The 20,265-nt window shown below is 39.2% G+C and overlaps 1 protein-coding gene across 1 annotated transcript in view; it reads left to right on the top strand.

Annotated features, from left to right (window-relative positions):
• Positions 1-20,265, top strand: part of ADGRV1 (adhesion G protein-coupled receptor V1) — a 361,649-nt gene that overhangs the window by 6,136 nt on the left and 335,248 nt on the right. The window contains exons 8-14 of the mRNA XM_089483154.1: positions 2,121-2,391; positions 5,010-5,339; positions 6,449-6,625; positions 7,870-8,093; positions 17,324-17,450; positions 17,537-17,722; positions 19,257-19,437. Of these exons, the coding sequence (XP_089339280.1) occupies positions 2,121-2,391; positions 5,010-5,339; positions 6,449-6,625; positions 7,870-8,093; positions 17,324-17,450; positions 17,537-17,722; positions 19,257-19,437 (1,496 nt within the window). The remainder of the gene's footprint in view (positions 1-2,120; positions 2,392-5,009; positions 5,340-6,448; positions 6,626-7,869; positions 8,094-17,323; positions 17,451-17,536; positions 17,723-19,256; positions 19,438-20,265) is intronic.

Raw genomic sequence — 20,265 nt, 5'->3', positions numbered from 1 at the left:
GTCATATTACTTTGCAGGAAGTTTTTATGTCCCCCCGCCTGCCAAAAAATAGTTTTAAATTGTGTTTCTTTTGCTTTCATGTTAATGACATTATATCAAACTAAGGTCCAACACAGCTCTAAAACATAAATGTTGTAGTAGAGGTTTACATCATCTACTCTTGATGCTGCAGTTCAAGGAATGTTAAATGTGCATATGTGAGTCAGGTCCAAAACACACTGCAGAAATAATTCAGTTTGAGACTGCTTTAACTGACCTGGCTCTGTGCTAGGGAATCCTGGGAATTGTTGTTTCTTGTGGAACCAGAGCTCTTGGATAGAGAAGGCTAAATATCTCATAAAACTACAGTTCCCAAAATTCCATAGCATTGAGTCAGGGCAATTAAAGTGATCTCAAACTGGACTATTTCTGCAGTGCATTTTGGACCTTTGTTCTGTGGTTGGAATTTTCATGGGATCCTTGTAGGAGTTTTGGAGAAAAACTCTAGGCAAATATATGGTTTTGCCAAAATTGGGGGTTGAAACTAATGTAGAGTAATTTCTACAGTTGTGTTTATACCTACAATAATTATTTAATAGATTAATTTCAGACATTTATAGTCTGAAAACAGGAAAAGTCAATTCGTCTTAAGCTTCATTATTTCCTGTTAGTTGTGAATTTTACAATTAAATGGGTCCATAGATTTTGACGGAACATGGGTGTAAGTCAGTTTCCCTAGGTTTGGCAGATGTTAACATAGGCTATATTTGCATAATTATCCACCAGATTGGAGTGTAAATGGAGCAATCAGAGTGTAGGAATTTTAACGTACATCTCTTTGAAACAGCTTTATTTAGTCATAAATTCATTGTGAGTTAGTTTCTGAGAAAGAATGCTGCTTGGTCTTTGTCTAGGTCAGTGGTTCTCAACCTGTGGGTCGCGACCCCTTTGGGGGTTGAATTACCCTTTCTCAGGGGTTGCCTAAGACCATAGGAAAACACGTATTTCCAATGCTCTTAGAAACCAAGACCATCATTTGGGGAGCAGTCCAAACAAGTCTCCATAGGAAGTTGAACTGACACAAGTCCACACTTCTGAGGCTTGCAAATTTCATTCAGTCCATTAATTCAAAGAGGGGCCTGTTCTTTCTTCAGGCAAGCCTCAGGACTGTGTGTGTGGTCTCAATCAGGCCTTGTAGGCAAGAAGGCTGATGTAAAATGGGCCCTTCATCAAATTAATGGAACTTGTAGGTAATTTGAAAGCTTTGAAAGAGTGAAAGTGAGGCATCAAAAGGCAGGGGAAGACTTTTAATTATTATCAGGATGGAGGTACATATGATACGCGTGTGATAAACTCCTATGTTTTCACCTGAGTGAACACCTCTTTACGAATCTCTAGGTCCTTCACTGTGACTTTTAGTTTAAACTGAACATCGAGTTGCTCTGGAGGACCTAGATATTCCTAGAGAATATTAATAAAATGCATGAGTAATCAAATCTGCAAAAGTCAAAGCTGCAAATGTAGAGGGACAAATATATAGTGCTTCTTTGTAAAGAGGTGGTTGTGTTGTAGCCACATTATGTTTTAGGGGAGGGGTGGCAAAAACATTTCTGTTTTTCTGCCTTCAGTATGTGTTAGCCTCTGGTTGTGGCAATGCACTTTTAAACTGCCCTGGTTGTTTTATAACTCTTACTGGGCTGCTGTTTTAATTATTTTATTCAGGTGCAAGTAACTTCTATGGAACTGAGGGCCATATTGCTTCTTGAAGTCCACTGTGGGGCATTCCCTAGCTTCTGCTACTGAAGACTAAACTTTAGAGGGCAAAACTGGCATCTTGAATTAGGCCTGGAAGCAAATAGGTAACAAATAGGTACAGTGACCTCAGATTCAGTATAATGTAATTCCGCACTATCTTAAGCTTCCAGGTCTTCAACAGCAACCCTAGATTACTGTAAGCCAATGAGGAGGCTACCAGAGCGCTGAATTCTATAGCTAGCGTATCTTTCCTGAACCATCATAACTGGAATCCAGCTATGTGTTTAAAAGTTTTTCAGTGACAAAGCTAGATCAAAGAATTGCTATTTAAACATGTTACAGATCTACATTTAGCAAATTTACCTGTATTGAATTTTGTTTCTTAGATACGAAGGCATCACTGTTGTAAGGAATGGTGGAACACATGGAAATGTTTCAGTTTCCTGGATTATAACCCGCAACAACAGTGATCCTTTGCCGGTGACTGCAGATATCACTCCAGATTCAGGAGTATTGCACTTTTCTCAAGGGCAGCTGTTAGCATCACTTCCCCTGAACATTGTTAATGATGACTTACCTGAAGAAGCAGAACCCTATCTACTTAAGATTCTAGCTCATACAATACATGGAGGTGCAGAAGTGAGTGAACCAGCTGAGGTAAGTCCACATTTACTCCTCTTAAGAAATGCAAGCATTCAGACAAGACCTACAAGGAGTTTAGAATTAAGTAACATTTGAAAAAAGGTGGATGGAAAATAAGAAAGATGGTAATTCAGAATTTCAGCAGGGGTAGCTATATTATTTAAACTTTCAGAGGCTCCATACAGACAGGCCAAAATAAAGCTGCTTCGGGTCACTTTGGAGGTATGCTGTTTAAATTATGCATGTGTCCTAAGAGGCTGGAAGCTGTGCCAAAGCTGTGCTCCATTCCTTAGGACTGGATTGTGGCTTTGGTGTGGCTTCTGGACTCTTAGGATGCATGCATCATTTAAATAGCATACCTCCAAAGTGACCTGAAGCAGCTTTATTTTGGCCTGTCTGTATGGGGCCAGAGTAGCTTTACAGTGCAATTCTGTGCATGCTTACTCAGTAGTAAGACTTCAACAGGACTCGGTTTCAGAAAAACGGTTTAGGACTTGCAACTCTAGTAAGTGGAAATTTATTTCTCTGTTCATTTTATTTCTCTTACAATTAAAGGGATGAAGTTTCCAAAGGTCCCAAGTCAATGTAGTGGAGTCTTTTGTAAATGATGCATTAAAATATTACAGCTTTAAGCATTTATAGTAGGAAAAGATAAAAAAAAACAAATATAATAACTAACTTACAACTTTGCCCAGATAATGATTAAATGGCCCCAACACTAAAGAGATGTCTCTGTCAAGAACTTCTAGGTTGTTATAGTATGAGTAATAAACTCCATGACTGTACTTGCTGAGCCACAAGTCTCTTGTGTTTGTAGGTTGAAACACAGTACAGGATTTAAAGCATCTTCATCTTTTGTAGCACTCTAAGAGGAAATAAGTGGTGGTAATAGGCATGCTGACTGTGTGCAATAATTTTATGTGACAGTAGGATCCTTCAAGTTCTTTGGCTTTTAAGATTAAGGCTGTAGCAAGCAGTATCCCACTTATTACTCACTCTTTCTTTTCCCTGGATTAATTCTATGTGCTCTCATGTTCTACTGAAAATGTTACCCATTATGAGTAAGGCCCAGTACAGACTACCCCTTTGGGGCGGACTGCACCTGCCCGTTTTTGCTCCAGGTTGGGGGCAGGGAAACCTCACCTGCAGCCCTGTGGCCCCAATCCGGAGTTTTTCTGGACCATGGAGAAGCGGCAAAATGCTGCTTCTCTATGGTGCAGAAAAGGGGTGTCCTTGGGGCTTCAGAGCCATGGGAGAAAGGGCCGCTCGGCCCCTTTCTCCTTGGCGTCGTTCCCGCAGCTGTTTGGTGAATGCCGGTACGAGGCATGCACCCAGAAGAAGCTCCGTTTCGGAGCTCCTTCTCACACCGCAGCCAGGTCTCCATAAGTGGTCTGGGGCAATGCGAAGATGTCATGCACACGCCGTGCCATTTGGACTCAGCGCATGCATGATGTCATCATCTGCGGCCCCCATGTGGACGGGAGGCCACCATGATTACAGCGCCAACATGTAGTAGGGTTGTGAGGCGTATGGATGCTCTGCCCCTGGGCAACCCTACTATGTTTCCAGGCCAGCACAAAGTGCCAGTCTGGATCAGGCCTAAGTTTGGATCTGTTCATTATGGTGCAAAGGAGTCGGTTCATGGAACAGACTTCCCTGATCTCCCTGACCAAAAAAACAAAAACAAAAACCTCTAACTCAAGCGGTTTCCAGCTTTCTGGTATTAGTGAGGTAAAGGACAAAACTGCAACAACACAAGTGTAATGGCTTTATGATTTAAAAATAATAACAAAAAGAAAAAAAACCCAACCCCCAAACCAATAGTTTTGGTTTATATCTAGCTAAAGATATATTTCTGGCCTCCATACTTTATAACATAGAGGTTTATTAACATATGCAAATATTATAATAAGGTGGATAATAGTTATTTTTTCATGTTAATTGCAAAAAATGACTTTCTTTAAAGGTTTCTGCCTTTGAACCTTCTTAATCAGCTCCTGACCAGTGCTAGGGTTATTTGTTAGCTCTGTTTTTATCAGGAATTTGTGATTGTTCTTTCTAAAACATTCCAGAACACAGAGAATTTATGATTTTGGATTACAACTAACAGAATTTCCCAGATAATGTAGATACTGGACATGCTGCCTATGCAATTTGTGAAATTTTAATCCAAAGAAATAAATTACAAGTTCTGGACTATTCTTGATGTTATCCAATTCTAATTTAGTAGCCATTAGTTACAAAACATGAGCCCTATGGTTAGCCTGCCCAGTCTCAAAAGCAGAACGAGTATAGAGACAAAGTAAGCCCCATATGCTTTCTTAATATATCCTACTTACAGTTAGTTTCTACTCCAGTTTAATTCCAGACAGGTATGATAACATTAAAATATACGTAATTGTACCCCACACATCCATTTTCACATGACAGAGAATAGCTCACTCCCAGGGTGGGAAAGTCCCTGCCAGAATAAGAGGAGTGTATAAATCCAAATGTTCTAGCTCCCAGTGGAAATGGAGGTAGGGGAGAATCTACCAATTCAATCAGTCATAATGACAGGATAATACAGTATGGATTTTAAATAGCAATTTCTTTTAAACATGAATGTTTTCTTGTTGTCATTCTTCTTGTAGCTTTTGTTTTACATTCAAGACAGTGATGATGTCTATGGTGTGGTAAAGTTCTACCCTTTGGAGAATCAGAGGATAGAAAGCAGCCCAGATGGACGGTTTTTGTCCCTTAGCTTTGCAAGGCAAAGGGGAACAGTAGGAGATGTGGGGCTGTCTTATACAGTTGCATATATCCCTGCTGGTCCTGTGGATCCTGAGAGAGCTAAAGAAGGTGTTCTAAATGTTTCTGGGAGAAGTATCCTATACATCCCTGAAGGAAAAACTGAAGACATTGTAAAAGTACCAATAAGAAATGATGCTTTTCTTCAAAATGGAGCCCATTTCTTAGTACAGGTATTTATTATTGTTGTTATGTTGCTGCTTTGATCTCTTGCTTAAAATAACATTACCGTAGGGTTTTCTTGCAAAAAAAATATTATTATCCTTTTAGGATGAAACTGAGGGTCCCCATGGTTAAGTGAGAATTCAAACCCTGGTCTCTCAGAGTCCCAGGTTGCTGCTATACTACAGGATTAATGCATTTTGGCACAGACTTAACTGTCATGGGTCAATGCTATGGAATCCTGAGATTTATAGTTTATTTTGGCACCAGAGCTTTCTGAAACAGTAGACTAAATATCTCACAAAGCTACAAATCCCAGAATTCCATAGTGTTGTGCCATAGCAGTTAAAGTGGTGTCAAACTGTATTACTTTTGCATTGTAGATGCTGCTCCAGTTCAACACTCAGACCACAACACTCACTACCAAATTCTTATAATTTATTCTTCATGAATATATTTTGGCATGAGTGTTCTATTTTTTTCCACTAAAAATTCTCTGTGTGTGACAGAGAGCAAAGTGGCACTAGCAATGCTACTATTGTCACTAAGCCAATCTCTAATATTTCCAACTTTTAATCATGGTTAAGAATTTGAATCTGCCTTCTCTTTCCATCTATTCTGTGCAAATCTACTTGGCTGTATGGCAGACATCCTTAAACATAATCATATTTGATTGTGGTTAGGATTTGAAATCCCTGTTTATAATGGTCTTGAAAACATGTTTAAGAAGGAATCTAGTTACCTTCTGCTTTTCTGGAGCTAACAAGTATTGACAAGTATTAACTTTAAAGCTGTTGCATAATCCAGCAAATAATTGGTGCATGTGTACAAATGCTACAGTTCTGTAGTTGTTGCTGTGTATCTTCAAGTCATTTCTGAATTAAGGCAACCCAAAGCCAATCCTATCATGAGATTTTCTTGGTAAGATTTTGTCAATAGGGGATTTGCCCTTGCTTTCCTCTGAGGCTGAGAGAGTGTGACTTGAGCAAGGCCACTCATTGGGTTTCCACGGCCAAGCAGGCATTCAAAACCTGGCCTCTAGAATCATAGTCCAGCACTCAAATGACTGTACCACACTGGCTTTCACAGCATCATAACGTCTTGATTTATCTCATTGCAGCTGAAAAAAGTTGAACTGTTGAATATTATTCCTCTGATTCCACCTGTAAGTCCTAGATTAGGTGAAATCCAAAATATCTCTTTAAAAATCACACCTGACATTGCAAATGGGGAAATTGGTTTCATCAGCAACCTTCCAATAATTTTACATGAGCCAGAAGATTCAGCTTTTACAGTAGTAAGTAACTATTTCTCTACATTTCCCTTGTAAGCTGCTTTAGAGAAGTGCTGGGTAATTTGGCGGGTGGGAGGATTCCACATCACAGACACATGGTTGACAATACATCACTTCTAGTTCCAAGGACTGGTCCATATACAGCCATGTTTGTGGCTGGGAGGTGTGCGTACTGAGGGATATGTAGTGAGGAAGCCAAACCCCCACATTTTGTGGTGAGTTGGGTGATTTCCTCCGGTGTGTTTTGGCCATAATATGTGAGAGGTCTGGAGGGCTCTATGGTGGACACAAAATGGAGGCCTAGGGGCCATATGTGGTATATAAACTGTCCTGATTTGAAGAAAGTACAGACTCTGCCTATGGCACAGAATGTATTATAACAAATATTTTTGTTGAAATATTTTTCATTTCATTATGGTTCTATAATAAGAACAGAGTTAAAACAAAATGTTATATGTGTTTTATAAATTGTAAGAGGGACCTGTGGGTATGTGGGAGAGTCTATTGTATTTGGTGACATTGTACGTTCTATGGCTGTTCTATGTCTTTGATGTTATGTGGAAATTACAAAAAAATAATAATTAAAAAAATGTCATTGTTTGTTCTCTATGAACTATGGAAAAATCAGTTCAAAAGAAAAAGTTATAATGTCCACAAAATTATAACTAAAATAGTTGTTGGTAGATGCATTCAAAAGAACTCAACTGATGGTAACTGTCATAGAGTTATATTGGCAAGATTGATTCAGGAAAGGTTTGCTGTTACCTTCCTTTATGATGGAGAAAGTGTGACATAACTAAAGGTCATACAGTGGTTTCTATGGAAGAGCACTCGAATTCCAAATAAAATTAAGATTAGAAGCAGTATATATGTCAGTAAAAGGTGCTCCAAAATACAGTTTGGATGGCATTTAATATACTTAACATTCTGCTAAGGAATTTCCATGGACATCTAGTTGGCCACTGAATGCTGACCTAGGGCTTTGGTCTGATCTAATATAGCTCTTAGTTCCTAAATTCCTAAAAATATTTAGCTCTCAGAAACTGTCAATGCTTTCCATATGCAGAGAATGTTGTGGAAGATTTGTGTGTGTGGGGGGGAGGGGAAACTATTCATACCTCTTGTTCATACTTTGACAAATGTGTTGTTAGAATTTAAGAACGGCTATAATCTGGTGACCAGAAATGGATATGTATGCATTCAGAAAGGAAAAAAAAAAACCTCACCAAATTTGGTATACTTTCCAGAGCTCCATTCCCTTGCATCGGGATGGGACTGATGGACAAGCCACTGTGTTTTGGAGCCTGATACCTTCTGGCCTCAACCCCAAAGCAGTAACTATTGATGATATAAGCCCTTTCTCTGGATCTGTTGTTTTCTTATCTGGGCAAAGTGACACTGCAATCAATATTACTATCCAAGCTGATGACATCCCTGAAATGAATGAGACTCTGATATTGTCATTAGACAGGTACTGTGACAGATTAAATTGTTGAAAGAAATCAACATATCCCCCTCTCCCTATCAAAGATTGGCTAACAGCTACTTACACTGGTACATGTGCTGGTAACCTCTCATCTCGATTTCTGCACGCACTCTACATGGGGCTATCCTTGTGCCAAATTCGAAAGCTTCAATTGGTGCAAAATATGGCAGCCAGGTTGGGTGCTGGTAAATTCAGATTTGACCACATAACACCTATTCTAAAATCCCTCCACTGGCTGCCAATCAGCTTCTGGGTGCAGTACACGGTATTGGTTATCACCTTTAAAGCCCTACATAGCTTGGGTTCAACTTATTTGTGGGAACACCTTCTTCCTTACAATCCGCTCCACACACTCAAGTCCTCTGGGAAGAATTTACTGCAGCCAAAGAAGACCAGGTTGGCTGCAGTTTCCCAGAAGATCTTTTTATTGGCCTCTCCAAAAGTGTGGAATGACCTGCCAGAGAAGATCCGTCATATTACCATCCTTGATGCCTTTAAAAGGGCTGTCAAGACGGATCTCTTCTGGCAGGCCTTCCCAGAGTGACCTCCCATTAAAAAATAATCCCGTCCACACCTAGTTGTTCTACTCCATTTACTCATCTTTTAATTGTTTTATAACTAATTTTAATCTTGAATTTGTAATTGATTATTTTATTTTGATGTTGGTGGAGGGTTTGGTTGTGTAATTTTGATAATGTTTTGCTATGTGTTTTTATTTCTTTTTACTGTAGGGAGAGGCAGGATAAAAATAAATATTATTATTATTATTATGATCTTGTAGCACCTTTGAGGCTAACTGTGTGAAAGAAGTTGTAGCATAAGCTTTTGTAGAATTAGTCTGCTTTCCCAGATGTATTTACACTGGACCTTACCGCATTGCCTCTGGCGACATGATGGGGGCGTGACGAAAGGGTGTGGGATGAGCACAGACTGGGTGCTATCACTCATTTTATCACATGACGGAATGCCGCCACTGCCTGAAATTCCCATTGTGTTCCTGATTCATCCCACAGGAAGCAATTTTCAGGAACTGTTCAGAAGCGTTCCTGAAAATTGCCTCCTCTGAGACGGATCAGGAATGCAATGGGAACTTCTGGTGGGAACGGTGTTTTGACAAGCAATAAAATGGATGATAGTGCCCATTCTGTTCTCATCCCATTCCCTTTCATCAAGCCCCCATCGCATCCCTGGGGGCAGTACGATAAGGCCCACTATTTGCATATAGCTGGGAGGAGTCCCCATTAAACACAGTTGGTTGGATTTAAATTTAAGTGTACCCAAATAAGCTGTTAAAACCAGCCTGCCCAACCTGTTCTCCCTTACAGCAGCCCTTCTAGCTGACCAGAAGTATTACATAGGGAGTGGGGGGGGGTGATGAATGCTGGAAGACAAATGGGTGGTATATTGTGTGAGCAATCCAGTAGGTTCTCCCAATTTCCGTGAAGCAAAGTTGGAGAACTGTATCCAGTTCGCACACATAAATATGGAGACAACCCATACTGTGTATTAGCATATTATGCTAAATCATGTTTGAATTTGTTGCTTTAGTCATGGTTTGTTCTCCAGATGACCAAACAAACAGCAGTTTTTGCCCCACTTTGCTAACACATTTTCTTCAGGCAACTTGCCATAATGGGCTTTCTTTTCTGGTTGAACATTTACTGGAGATAAGGAAGAGGTCCCTGTGACTGCTTATTGTTTAAACCCTTCACAGGAACAACTTCCTGGTGTATTTGTTATTGCTACTTGTGTGTCTACTAGGCTGGAGCTTGTGACAGGCCCATCAATTGAAAGATTGTAATGTAAAAGACCACCAATAGACTGCCTGCTATAATTTGCTTGAGTTTATAGCAGCCCAATGAATATCATGGCAAAGCAGGGAGTATGGACATTTCAGAGTCTTTTGGACTTTTTTCTGGATAGCACAAAGGACTGCATTTTTATAGTACTGTGAACAAAGGTATTTGTGAGATACCACTCACAAATTTAGTACCAAAGTAAGGAGATTCCAGCCCCCTTGCATTGGTGAGTTATGGCGCAATGAGTAGTTCCAACAGGACTGCACAAGGCCGCTTGGCTTGTCAGGTGGGTTTTAGGGTGTGTGTGTTTGTGATCATAGCAAATGGTACCAGATCATAAATGGGAAAAACAAAAATTACAAGGTTGCTGGTCTAGCTCCTAACACCATAAGTACTGAACTAACAGCAGCATGAGGTTTAAATATGTATTCATCTGAAACCAAATATAATTCTCCTTTCATGTTCATTTCTTAAAAGATGATACACATAATGAGAGTGGATTCACAAAATGTCCCCCAGAATCTGCTGATTTAAAAAGCCCATTATTCTTTAGCAATGGAAATAATATTTGAAAATATTCAAAAAATGTTTAAAAATGTTTTTTGAGTGTCGAGAAACCCTGACAAGAAGAATCCTGGACTGGTGAGAATCTTCACCGTTCAAGACTTCTTCTACACAAAATTCACATGTGATTGTTTTTTGCACAGAGAACCACATTTTCTGCACAGGAAACAACATTTTAGATGTGGAAAATAGTATTTCAATGGAAAAATATTAATTCCTGGATAGAGAATTCAGTTTTCCATGCATAAAACACTACAATTCAGGACTGGTTCTGCATAAAATTTGCACAAGGCTCATTTGCATAGAAAACAACATTTTCTGCACAGAAAACCACACTTCCTCTGTCGAAATATCATTTTCCATTCAGAAAATACTGTTTCCTGTGCAGAAAAAGAGGTTTTCTGCATGAAGTAACCATGTGTAAATTTTGCTCATAAGTCCCAAACAGTGAATAATATTAAAAAAAACTGAATAGTTTTTGAAGATTTGCTTCTAGTGGGAAGCAAATTTCTGCAATTACTTATTGCTACCCATAAGAAGAAATTTAGTGAAGAATTACATCCCTATTGATCTTTGTTTCATGCTTAATCAAGCAAGAATGGTTACAATTAAATGGGAGTGTCTGGAATCCTGAACCATACCTATAAAACATATATCTGCAGTTTACTCAGAAAACATTTTCAGCAGCACATTTGCCTATATCAGCTTATTTGTCTTGGCAATGAGGATTTTTTTTGTCAGCGTGTCTTATTGTATCAATGCCATTGGCAGCAGTTTCCTGGTATTGTACGCTTGCATCTTTGTGAAACCATTGCTTTTAAATTTCCTGCTAAGAAAATGTTCATGTCAAAGGGGTGAAACAGATGGCCCCCAAAGCCTGCCCTGGGACCCTTCAGGGCCATGCAGGGCCCATTCACATCAGGGCTGTGGCAACTGCATATGCAGCAAGTCCCAATTGAGGCTGCCACCGCGATCTCCAACCAGTCTACTGAAAAGGAGTAGATTTTAATGGGATTGCTTTGGCCCAGCTCATGTGCAGGCACTGCCCTCAATGCAGCCTGACATTAGCCCTTTAGGGCCATCTGTTTGAGGACAAAGTGAATTCAAAAAGAAGCTGGATTGATCCTCAAAATTTTGTGCACTTTCTCTTTATGATCAGTTCCATAATATTAACCAGTCAAAAGGAGGGCATTGGCACACACTCATATGGATATTTATAATGAGTTTTTTAAAAGGTAGAACCATGTCTCATGTTTGTCATTAATATAAAAATGTGTGTTCTAGCCACTTGGATGAAGAGTATTGTAACTAATGTCTTGTTACTGACCTACGGTTGTCATTCCCATTCTGCGAAATTCTATGTGAAATTGAATCTTCTGCTACTGGCTACATTATCCATTTATTTGTGTCTTTCACTGCCATCCTTTATCATCATCATGTTGTTGGCCTTTAAATTTAAGACTGTTTGTCAGGAGTTGCAAATGCTGGTTTTGACATGGTTCCCTGGTAGTCTCTCTTACACGTTCATTGTGTATCTCCAAAGCTCATCTAGTACCCATTTCCATAATGCTTTTCTGCTCATCAAATACTACTTTGCTGTCTGTGCCACTGTTCTGTATACCACCTCTTCTAGTCCTTTAAATCTAATTTGCTTATACCAAGCTTCCTGAGCTATCATATCAATACACCAATGAAGAACATAATATAAAGTCGCCATACCCTGGATCCAATAATTGGTCTGTCTAGCACTGTCAAATCTGAAAGGCAGCAATTTTCACATGTTGTGGATAGATGTCTTATCCAGTCACGCTGCATGCTACAGACTGAACTCAGTCATGGTATCATATGCTGTTCTACTGAAAATCATCCTTCCACTTGGTGCTGCAGGCTAGAATGGGCAGAAGATGTGGATCAAATGAAGTTGGTAAAAACAAACTGTTAGTTAAAAGCATATTTTTTTTTTTTTTGGTAGTGACAGGGAATGTGTGGTGCGCCAGACTGGATTGCAACTTTCATTAGTCCTAACCAACATAAAGCCATGGTTAGAGGAAATGGGAGCTGTACTCCAACCAGAGGTTCCCCATTCTTTTTTTACTGTGTGCCTTCAAAATTGTGAGCCCTTTAAGGAAGGATGGTGTCATATTTGCAACAAGCACATAGCAATTCTTCAGTGCTAAATAAAATGTTAAGAGTACAAGTAAAATGTATGTTTTTCTTCTGCTACAGGTATTTTTTAAGTGTCAGACTTGCTGTGCACAGTCCTTCTATTAGATCTATTATTGTCAATAGGAATTTATCCAATTTCTAAAGAAGCATGCCTTATTGTGATTATGCACTTTCACCCAACAGTGAATTGTACACAGTGAGCAATAATAATGTAGATAGCAGTTCATAATAAATCAAAGTAATTGTCATCTTTAAAATGCTAGGTTTAGTGTCAGAGGCACTCATTCATTTCCAGTTTTATCTTCTGACAAATGTGTGTGCTTCAGTGCTAAACATTCATTTAAAGCTGCAGCAGTTTGAGACTTAGGAAAAATGCTTTACTTGTTTACATCATTCTTACCGTTTGATTTATTGAAAAAAGGAGTCACAAATAACACTTTATGCTGTTTTAATGCCTGTTTAAATGAGGGCTTTCAAACATGTCCCGTTACAAAATTTAAACAATAGTAACCCCCTGCCCTTCTTTAGTTGCTTAGACAATTATTTGGGCAGCTTAGTGGAATGATGGGTCCAGGAGGCTTGTGAATAAAATAGACTGCTTTTGTCTAATTAAAAGCACTGAGTAATTACAAATGGCCTTGAATAAAATTTACTTAGCTGCTGTGGCTTATAAGCTTACACTGTGCTTGGCAGTCAGCAACTAGCTCTTGGAGCGGTGCTGGTAAGGAGAGCCTTGAATAGTCCTTGACATCCCAATTGGTCATGGGGTCATCTCCCATGAGTGGGAATTACTGAACCTCTTGCTAGCATTAGTCAAAGAACTGAGTGCCAAGGAACTAGGATTCCCCTAAAGTGAACATTAGCTGCTATAAAGATACTGGTTTTTTAAATTTCTCCCTTTTTAATCCCCTTACTTACAAAGAATTTGGCAAATGGTGGTTTTTATTCCTACGCCCCATTTCTTTCCTTCTGTATTGACAGGGTACAGACAGAAAGGTTTGTCGTGTACTTTGGGTAAGTGCAGCAAGCTGTGTCTTTGTCTTCAGTGAATCAGCACTTTGTTTTGGAAGTGGTTGGGCTGGACAAGCCTCTGTCTCCTTTCTTTCCTTCTGAAGCACTATGCTTTACAGACCTCCTTGGGCAATGCATGCTTCCAATTGCCATTTTATTTGGGAGCATGGGGTAGTCAACTGAAAATGTTTCATTATGTAGGTTCTATGACTGATAACTACCAAAAAAATGTTATGAATGCATGGCTGGGTGTTCGATGTTTGAGGAAAGTACAGAACAGTAGACTGATTGTTCTGATTTTTTTTTTAACCATTGGAAATCTTGGCCTCCTAAACATGCTGCACCTAAACTTTGAATTTGAATTCAATAAAAAATGATTTCCCTACATATTTTCTTAAACAGATTGTTGCTTTTTCATTACAGTGCTTAGGCGATATGCTGTGCAGTCCTATATAACAACAAGTTTATTGATTAGTCTACAGACCGTATCAAGGAATACACAGTACCGAATGCAAAGTACAAAATACAAAATACAAAACTCCGAGTATCAATATACATATGCTTGGTCATATCTAAAATAAATATAGCTTGGTCATATCTAAAAACTCATATAAAATTAAGTCAAAAGTTAAAATCAGTACAAGCTAAATAAACGCAAATAATAAAATATGGAATAATATACACTAGACTAAAATAAGACCTAAAAAAGAGTAGGGGGAATCCATAAGAATATTAAATAAACTCATCATTCTATATGCTAACTTAGAAGTAAGTTCTGCTGTGTTCAATGAGACTTGCTTCATAATTTAAAAATATATACAAATTATCCATGAACATAATGCTGCAGTTGTTTTTTTTTTACATACTGACATATAACCAGTAGCTTAGATCATTACTTAAGAACATTGCTTAAGGAACATAGAATTTGGTTAAGATTAAATGTGAGTACAGACAATTGTTCGTAGTGAAGCAATTTTAAAAGCTTCTTACGGAAAGTAAAAGTCCTTTACTTCCTCTTTGTTTTTCGTATAACAGGATGTAATTGGTTTTGGAATACTTGGGACAAATTCTGTATCAAAAAATGAACTTAGACACAAAAGATTTGAATTACAGGCATTCTTCTCTTTTTGACATTGCTTTTCGATGATCTACTCTTACAATGATATTAAGTTATTATTTGGCATGTGGGCCACTCTTTCAACAAACAGAAGCACAAATATAAGTAAGAATACCTCTGCAGTGCTGTATTATAAGCACACAATGGCACCACAAATGACTTCTAAGGAATATAGTACACAGACTGAAGGAAAAGATGGCATTTTGCATTATGCTTTTGTGACTATGCACTGCTTTTTCCCCCAACTCGGCACCACCTTTTTATTCAATCTGTGTACTGTATACTGTAGAGGCACTGTATAAGTGTTCATAGTTTTATGCTTATACAATATTAGAATATAATACAACATATAGTAACATGGTTTCTGCATTCCAATGATTTCCAATTTTTGGCAGCACTCTGAACCTTAAAATGTCTAACAAGTTGAGAACTACAGTAATTGACATTTTTTATCAAATATGGTTGGAAAGTTAAGTTGGGGGAGTCTGTTCAGCATTAAGAATACAAAACAAAATTTTCTCCTCAGCACTTTTCAATTCAACTGCATGTTTAGAAGTAAAGTTTGCTGTTCAGTGCTTGCACAAATCACTGTATTTTATTGTCTTTTTGTCATTTGTGCATGTTTGTTCATTTTTTAATCCAGCCAGTGTGCCAAATCATAGTTGGATAAAATGAGGCCAATGAAGGAAGGGTTTGTTTGTGGTCCCTAAACTTTTTCAGGTTATCACCCTCTTTCCTCTTGGGTGACGGTCCTAGCTCCCCCAATGCCTATTTCTTGCTATTATGTTTACTGTTCATACCCCAGCCAGTCAGCAGTGTCTACATCAGCCAAAGCCAGCCTTCCTCCTCCTCCTCTTCTGCCCCTCATGTATAAATACAGCAGCAGCAGCCACCACCCTCGTCTGTGTCAGCCGTACAGTAAAAGGGTGACTGGGTGCAAAGGGAGCATTGACCAAGAAGCTGCTCAGCTGCTCTGGCCTTTCCCAGAAGTTGCTGCTCAGTCAGCTGCTCAGTCACTGCTCCCTTTGTACCTTAGGAGCAGCAACAAAGCAGCTGGCTGAGCAGCAACTGAGAAGCCTCATGCCCATGTGGGCCTTATGTAAAAGGTTTCTCAGTCCCTGCTCAACTGGCTGCTCCCTTTGCACCCAGTCATCCTAGGAACAGTAACTGAGCAGCTCACTGAGCAGCAACCAAAAAGCCTCTTGACCTTGCCAGCCTTGTGGCAAAGGCTGACATGAGAGAGGGGCTTCTCAGTCATTACCTTACTAGCTGCTTGGTTGCCTCTCCCAAGATGACTGGGTGCAAAGGAAGAAGTTCATTACCAGCAAGGAAGGACTCTCACTCTTTCTTTGCTGGGGCCGAGGTTTCTTGCTTGTTTTCTCTTCAGGGAGGAAGGACTCTCAGTACGAGACTTTTGCATCTCACTGAATTACTCCCCCCCCCCCTTTCTCTAGAGACGTGCCTTCCCAAGACAACCTCAAATCCCCCCCTCCAAAAAAATTGCGTCTTCTACTACTACTTCTCTTGGTCTGTCTGGCAATAGAAACAGGAGCAGCAATGCTCACAAAGCTCACAAAGCTTAAGCATGGCCTCAAATGTGAAAGTTCCTTTTTGCCACTGTTTCTTCTCCACTGTCACATGCTCAAATTCCTCATCCCCATCATGATCCTAAAAGTCACCTTGCACACCAGTGCTTTGACTAAAGTCCCCCTTGCTCTTCCCATTTCCCTTACTGCCCCCTGGATCTTGCCACTGCCCCTGGGGCGGTGGCACCACCCACTTTGGGAACCATTGCTTTATAGTATAACATGTAGATTCAAGAGACTGTTTTGTTTTTGTTTTTTTATTTATATACCGCTATTCCAAAGATCATAGCGGTGAACAGCAAGTAAGCTAATTAGCAAGTAAGCTAATTTGCCCCCAACAGTCTGGGTACTCATTTTAGCGACCTCGGAAGGATGCAAGCCTGAGTCGAGCTTGGGCCCTTTTTCTGGTCTTGAACTCGCAACCTTGTGGTTTTGAGTGAATGGCTGCAGTACAGGCATTTAACCACTGCGCCACCAGGGCTCCATAAATTTAACTAAATTTAAACTAATACAGTAAAATAACCAAATTAACAGAACTCTCATATGGTCTACTTCCAAAAGGAAGCCAATGATGGGGCCAAGCTTATGTTCATTGAACGGAAGTAGTTTGGGGTGATGATGACTGGGAAGCTCTGTTATATTACAGTGGTACCCCGGGATACGAATTCACCGCGTTACGAAATTTCCGGGATACGAAAAAGTTACATTGGAAAAAACTGTTCCGGGTTACGAAAGATTTTTCGGGTTACGAAATTAATTTCGGCGCAAAATTCAAATCGGAAGCCGCGGCTAGCGGCTTTCCAGCGCCTTTTCGGGTTGCGAAATGTATCGGGTTACGAACGGCGCCGCGGAACGAATTAAATTCGTAACCCGAGGTAGCACTGTATTTTGTCTTTTATTTACTGTAGGTTTTAGCACTTTTAACTTGAAACTAATCCCATACTGAAAATACTTTTGAATGCCTTCCCTCAGGGTGAGTGTAGAAAATCAAATCCTGAAATCTGGATATACTAGCCGTGAACTAATTATTCTGGAAAATGATGATCCTGGGGGAGTATTTGAATTTGCTTCCTCTTCTAGAGGACCCTTCAAGATAAAGGTGAGTGGACAGATGTTAATTGTGTCCACACAGGAATCAAACCATATAAGGCCATTGACTTATGGAACTTCTGTTTTGTTTTGAAGGAAGGAGAATCTGTTGAACTCCAGATTGCCCGGTCCAGAGGAGCCCTTATTAAGCAATTTCTACATTACACAGTAGAGCCAAGAGACAGCAATGAGTTTTATGGAAACACAGGAATTCTGGAATTTAAACGTGGGGAAAGAGAAATTAAAATTACTTTGTTAACAAGGATGGATGGAATTCCAGAGGTAAAGAGAATGAAAAAAAATCCTTGTACTTCCCTTGGAATAATAAATATTCTTCTGATTCTACTCTTTTGATTGGATTTCTGGTAGTTTTTTATATACTATTTTCATTTATTAGGGGTTGATTTTTCCCCACTTGTCCATGAAATATCATAACTACTTTGTGGGTTTAGGAAGTGCAATGTGTACACATGCATGTGTGTGTGTGTGTTATATTGAGCTTCCTAACTCATTTACCTGCTGACTAGATTGCCAAATCAAGGATACTGAAAGATTTCTAAGACTGCTGTGTGGCTATTTTAACCTTATGTATTCCGTGACTAATATGAAAGAGAAACCTTGTCTTCCTTGGCCTTGGCAATGTCTCATAGTCTCATAAATTGTAGCAGTGTGGTTTTTTTTAAAAAAACAAAACAAAACAAAGCATAAAATCCTGTTTATATTAAGATAGTATGGCATACTTTAATCAGAAGTAAATCTCATTCTGTTTGGTTAGGCTTTCCCCCAGTACATGCATAGTCTTGCAATTTGATTATAGTAAAATTACTTGATTACTAAGTTATAACATTATTTGGAATTTTACTATAGTAGTTTTATCTCTGCTATATCATCCTCTCCACAATCGCTGTTGTCCTGCCTCAAGCATTAAAGCAGTAATAAAATGTATCTCATTTCCATGGTAGATTCTGTTGAGTCACAGAGTGATTTCCAGTACTGTATTGTTTATGACTGTTGGCCCTCAGTGGAACTATTAGTCCCAGATATAGTAGCTCCATTGAGCTACTATGATTCAATGGATTACTCTAGTTGATACTAACAATTGGATTTAGGCCTGAATTAGCAATTTGGTTATGTCTATTACCGCAACATTTCTTTGTATGATTCTGTCACAGAAATTATAATGTGATGGTGCTGTGGTAGGGACATAAAGGTCTGGAACAGATGGGGACAAAAGATTAACCCGAGTCTGCTATGGCTGGAAGTAGGTCAAAACCCCACTGTCTGCATGGCCCATTCCCAAGGCAGGCCATTGACACAAGGGCCAACCGGTCCTGGCTCCCTTTTTCTCCGGTTCCAAGGACCAGAGTATGGCTTTGGTGCGGCTTCCAGCCACTTCAAAGTTGTGTGCCATTTAATTGGCACACCTCCAAAATGGCTAAAAGGTGCTTCATTTGGCCCATCTGTTTCATAGAGTATTAACTGGTTTGAACTGGATAAAAATTTGCAGTAAAAAAAAAAAAATCAAAAATTATCGCTTGGTCCATAGTGACAAGTCACATGTGCATCACAGCACACAACTTTTATTAAATTTACAATATGATCAGATATGACTTTGCCATAGGCTGAAATTTGGTAGATTGTTTTGTCTATTCAATTTTGAAAATATCAGAATATCATCCTTTTGAAAATTAGTGGTAGAAATATATGGTTAATCATTTTAAGTTGCATTTCCTGATCAATAATTTTTGGATTAATCTATTGCTGTCAGTTTTGCCAGTTCTCTCCATGTTGTTCTGATGTAGTTTCCCTTTTCTAGTTGGATGAATTGTACTCAGTGATACTCAGTAGCCATGGTGAACTGCCAAGTAAGCTGGGAAATGCCACAAGAGTCAACATAACTATTCTGAAGAATGATGATCCACATGGAATAATTCAGTTTCTTTCCGAAGGACTGGTAGTAACAATAAATGAAAGTAAAGGCAGCGACATCTATGCTGGTAATTTCCTATTGTTCGATTGTAGTTTGACTTGTATCTAAAGTTTTACCATTTTACCATACCCTTATAACACAGGAATCACAGGAGCACAGTTCCCTCCTGTAGTGTGAGTATGAGCCAGGAAGCCCAGATAACATAGCAAGATCATAGGCTGTGGCCTTCTACAGGTATTCCAAATGGAGGTAAAATAAACATGTGAGCAGAGTGAAAAGAAAAGCTTCTGCTATATGTGTATGGCCTCACATATGGTTAGAACCCCTGCTTTTTCAAGGTTAAATGAAGAGCCTTTATGTGCAGTAGAGGTTCTTTTTGTCTGAGTATTACTCTTTACACTGAGAGTGAAATCAGAGGGGAGTGGAACTAGCCTGCCTCAGGTTAACTGCCCTGAATGTCTGAAATGGGCTTGCAGCTTCTCTCCATATGAATGCTGGCCCAGTTTTCAGAATTTCTAATATTGATTCTGATGTTATCTTCACGGTATAGGAAGAAAGGGGTGCTACAGTAGATCCCAAGCCACAATTTTCTGCTTAAAAAGTGTACTGTTTATTAAGTCTGTAACAAATGGCATGCCTTTGGATGGGTGTCTAAATTAGTTAAGATGTTCAGAAACTAAACTATTGAAAAATCTACCACCTATGCAAGCTAAGTTTTTCAACAGTATCTCCATCAATATTTAGTTTCTAGTCCTAGGTAGTCTATGATGACAGAGCAGCTAAACCAGCAGCAGCCAACCAACATACTCATGCAACATATTTTCACCAGAAGATGACTTACAATGTGAAACGTTTGCCTGGAATACAAGTTCCCCATCATGTGGTAGCAAAACAG

Source organism: Sceloporus occidentalis, unplaced genomic scaffold (genome assembly GCF_023333645.1).
Source record: "Sceloporus occidentalis isolate IW3139 unplaced genomic scaffold, rSceOcc1.0.p SCAF_1, whole genome shotgun sequence".
In the NCBI taxonomy this organism is placed as follows: Eukaryota; Metazoa; Chordata; class Lepidosauria; order Squamata; family Phrynosomatidae; genus Sceloporus; species Sceloporus occidentalis.
Note: the sequence above shows the minus strand (reverse complement) of the source record. Positions and strands in the feature narration are given on the sequence as shown.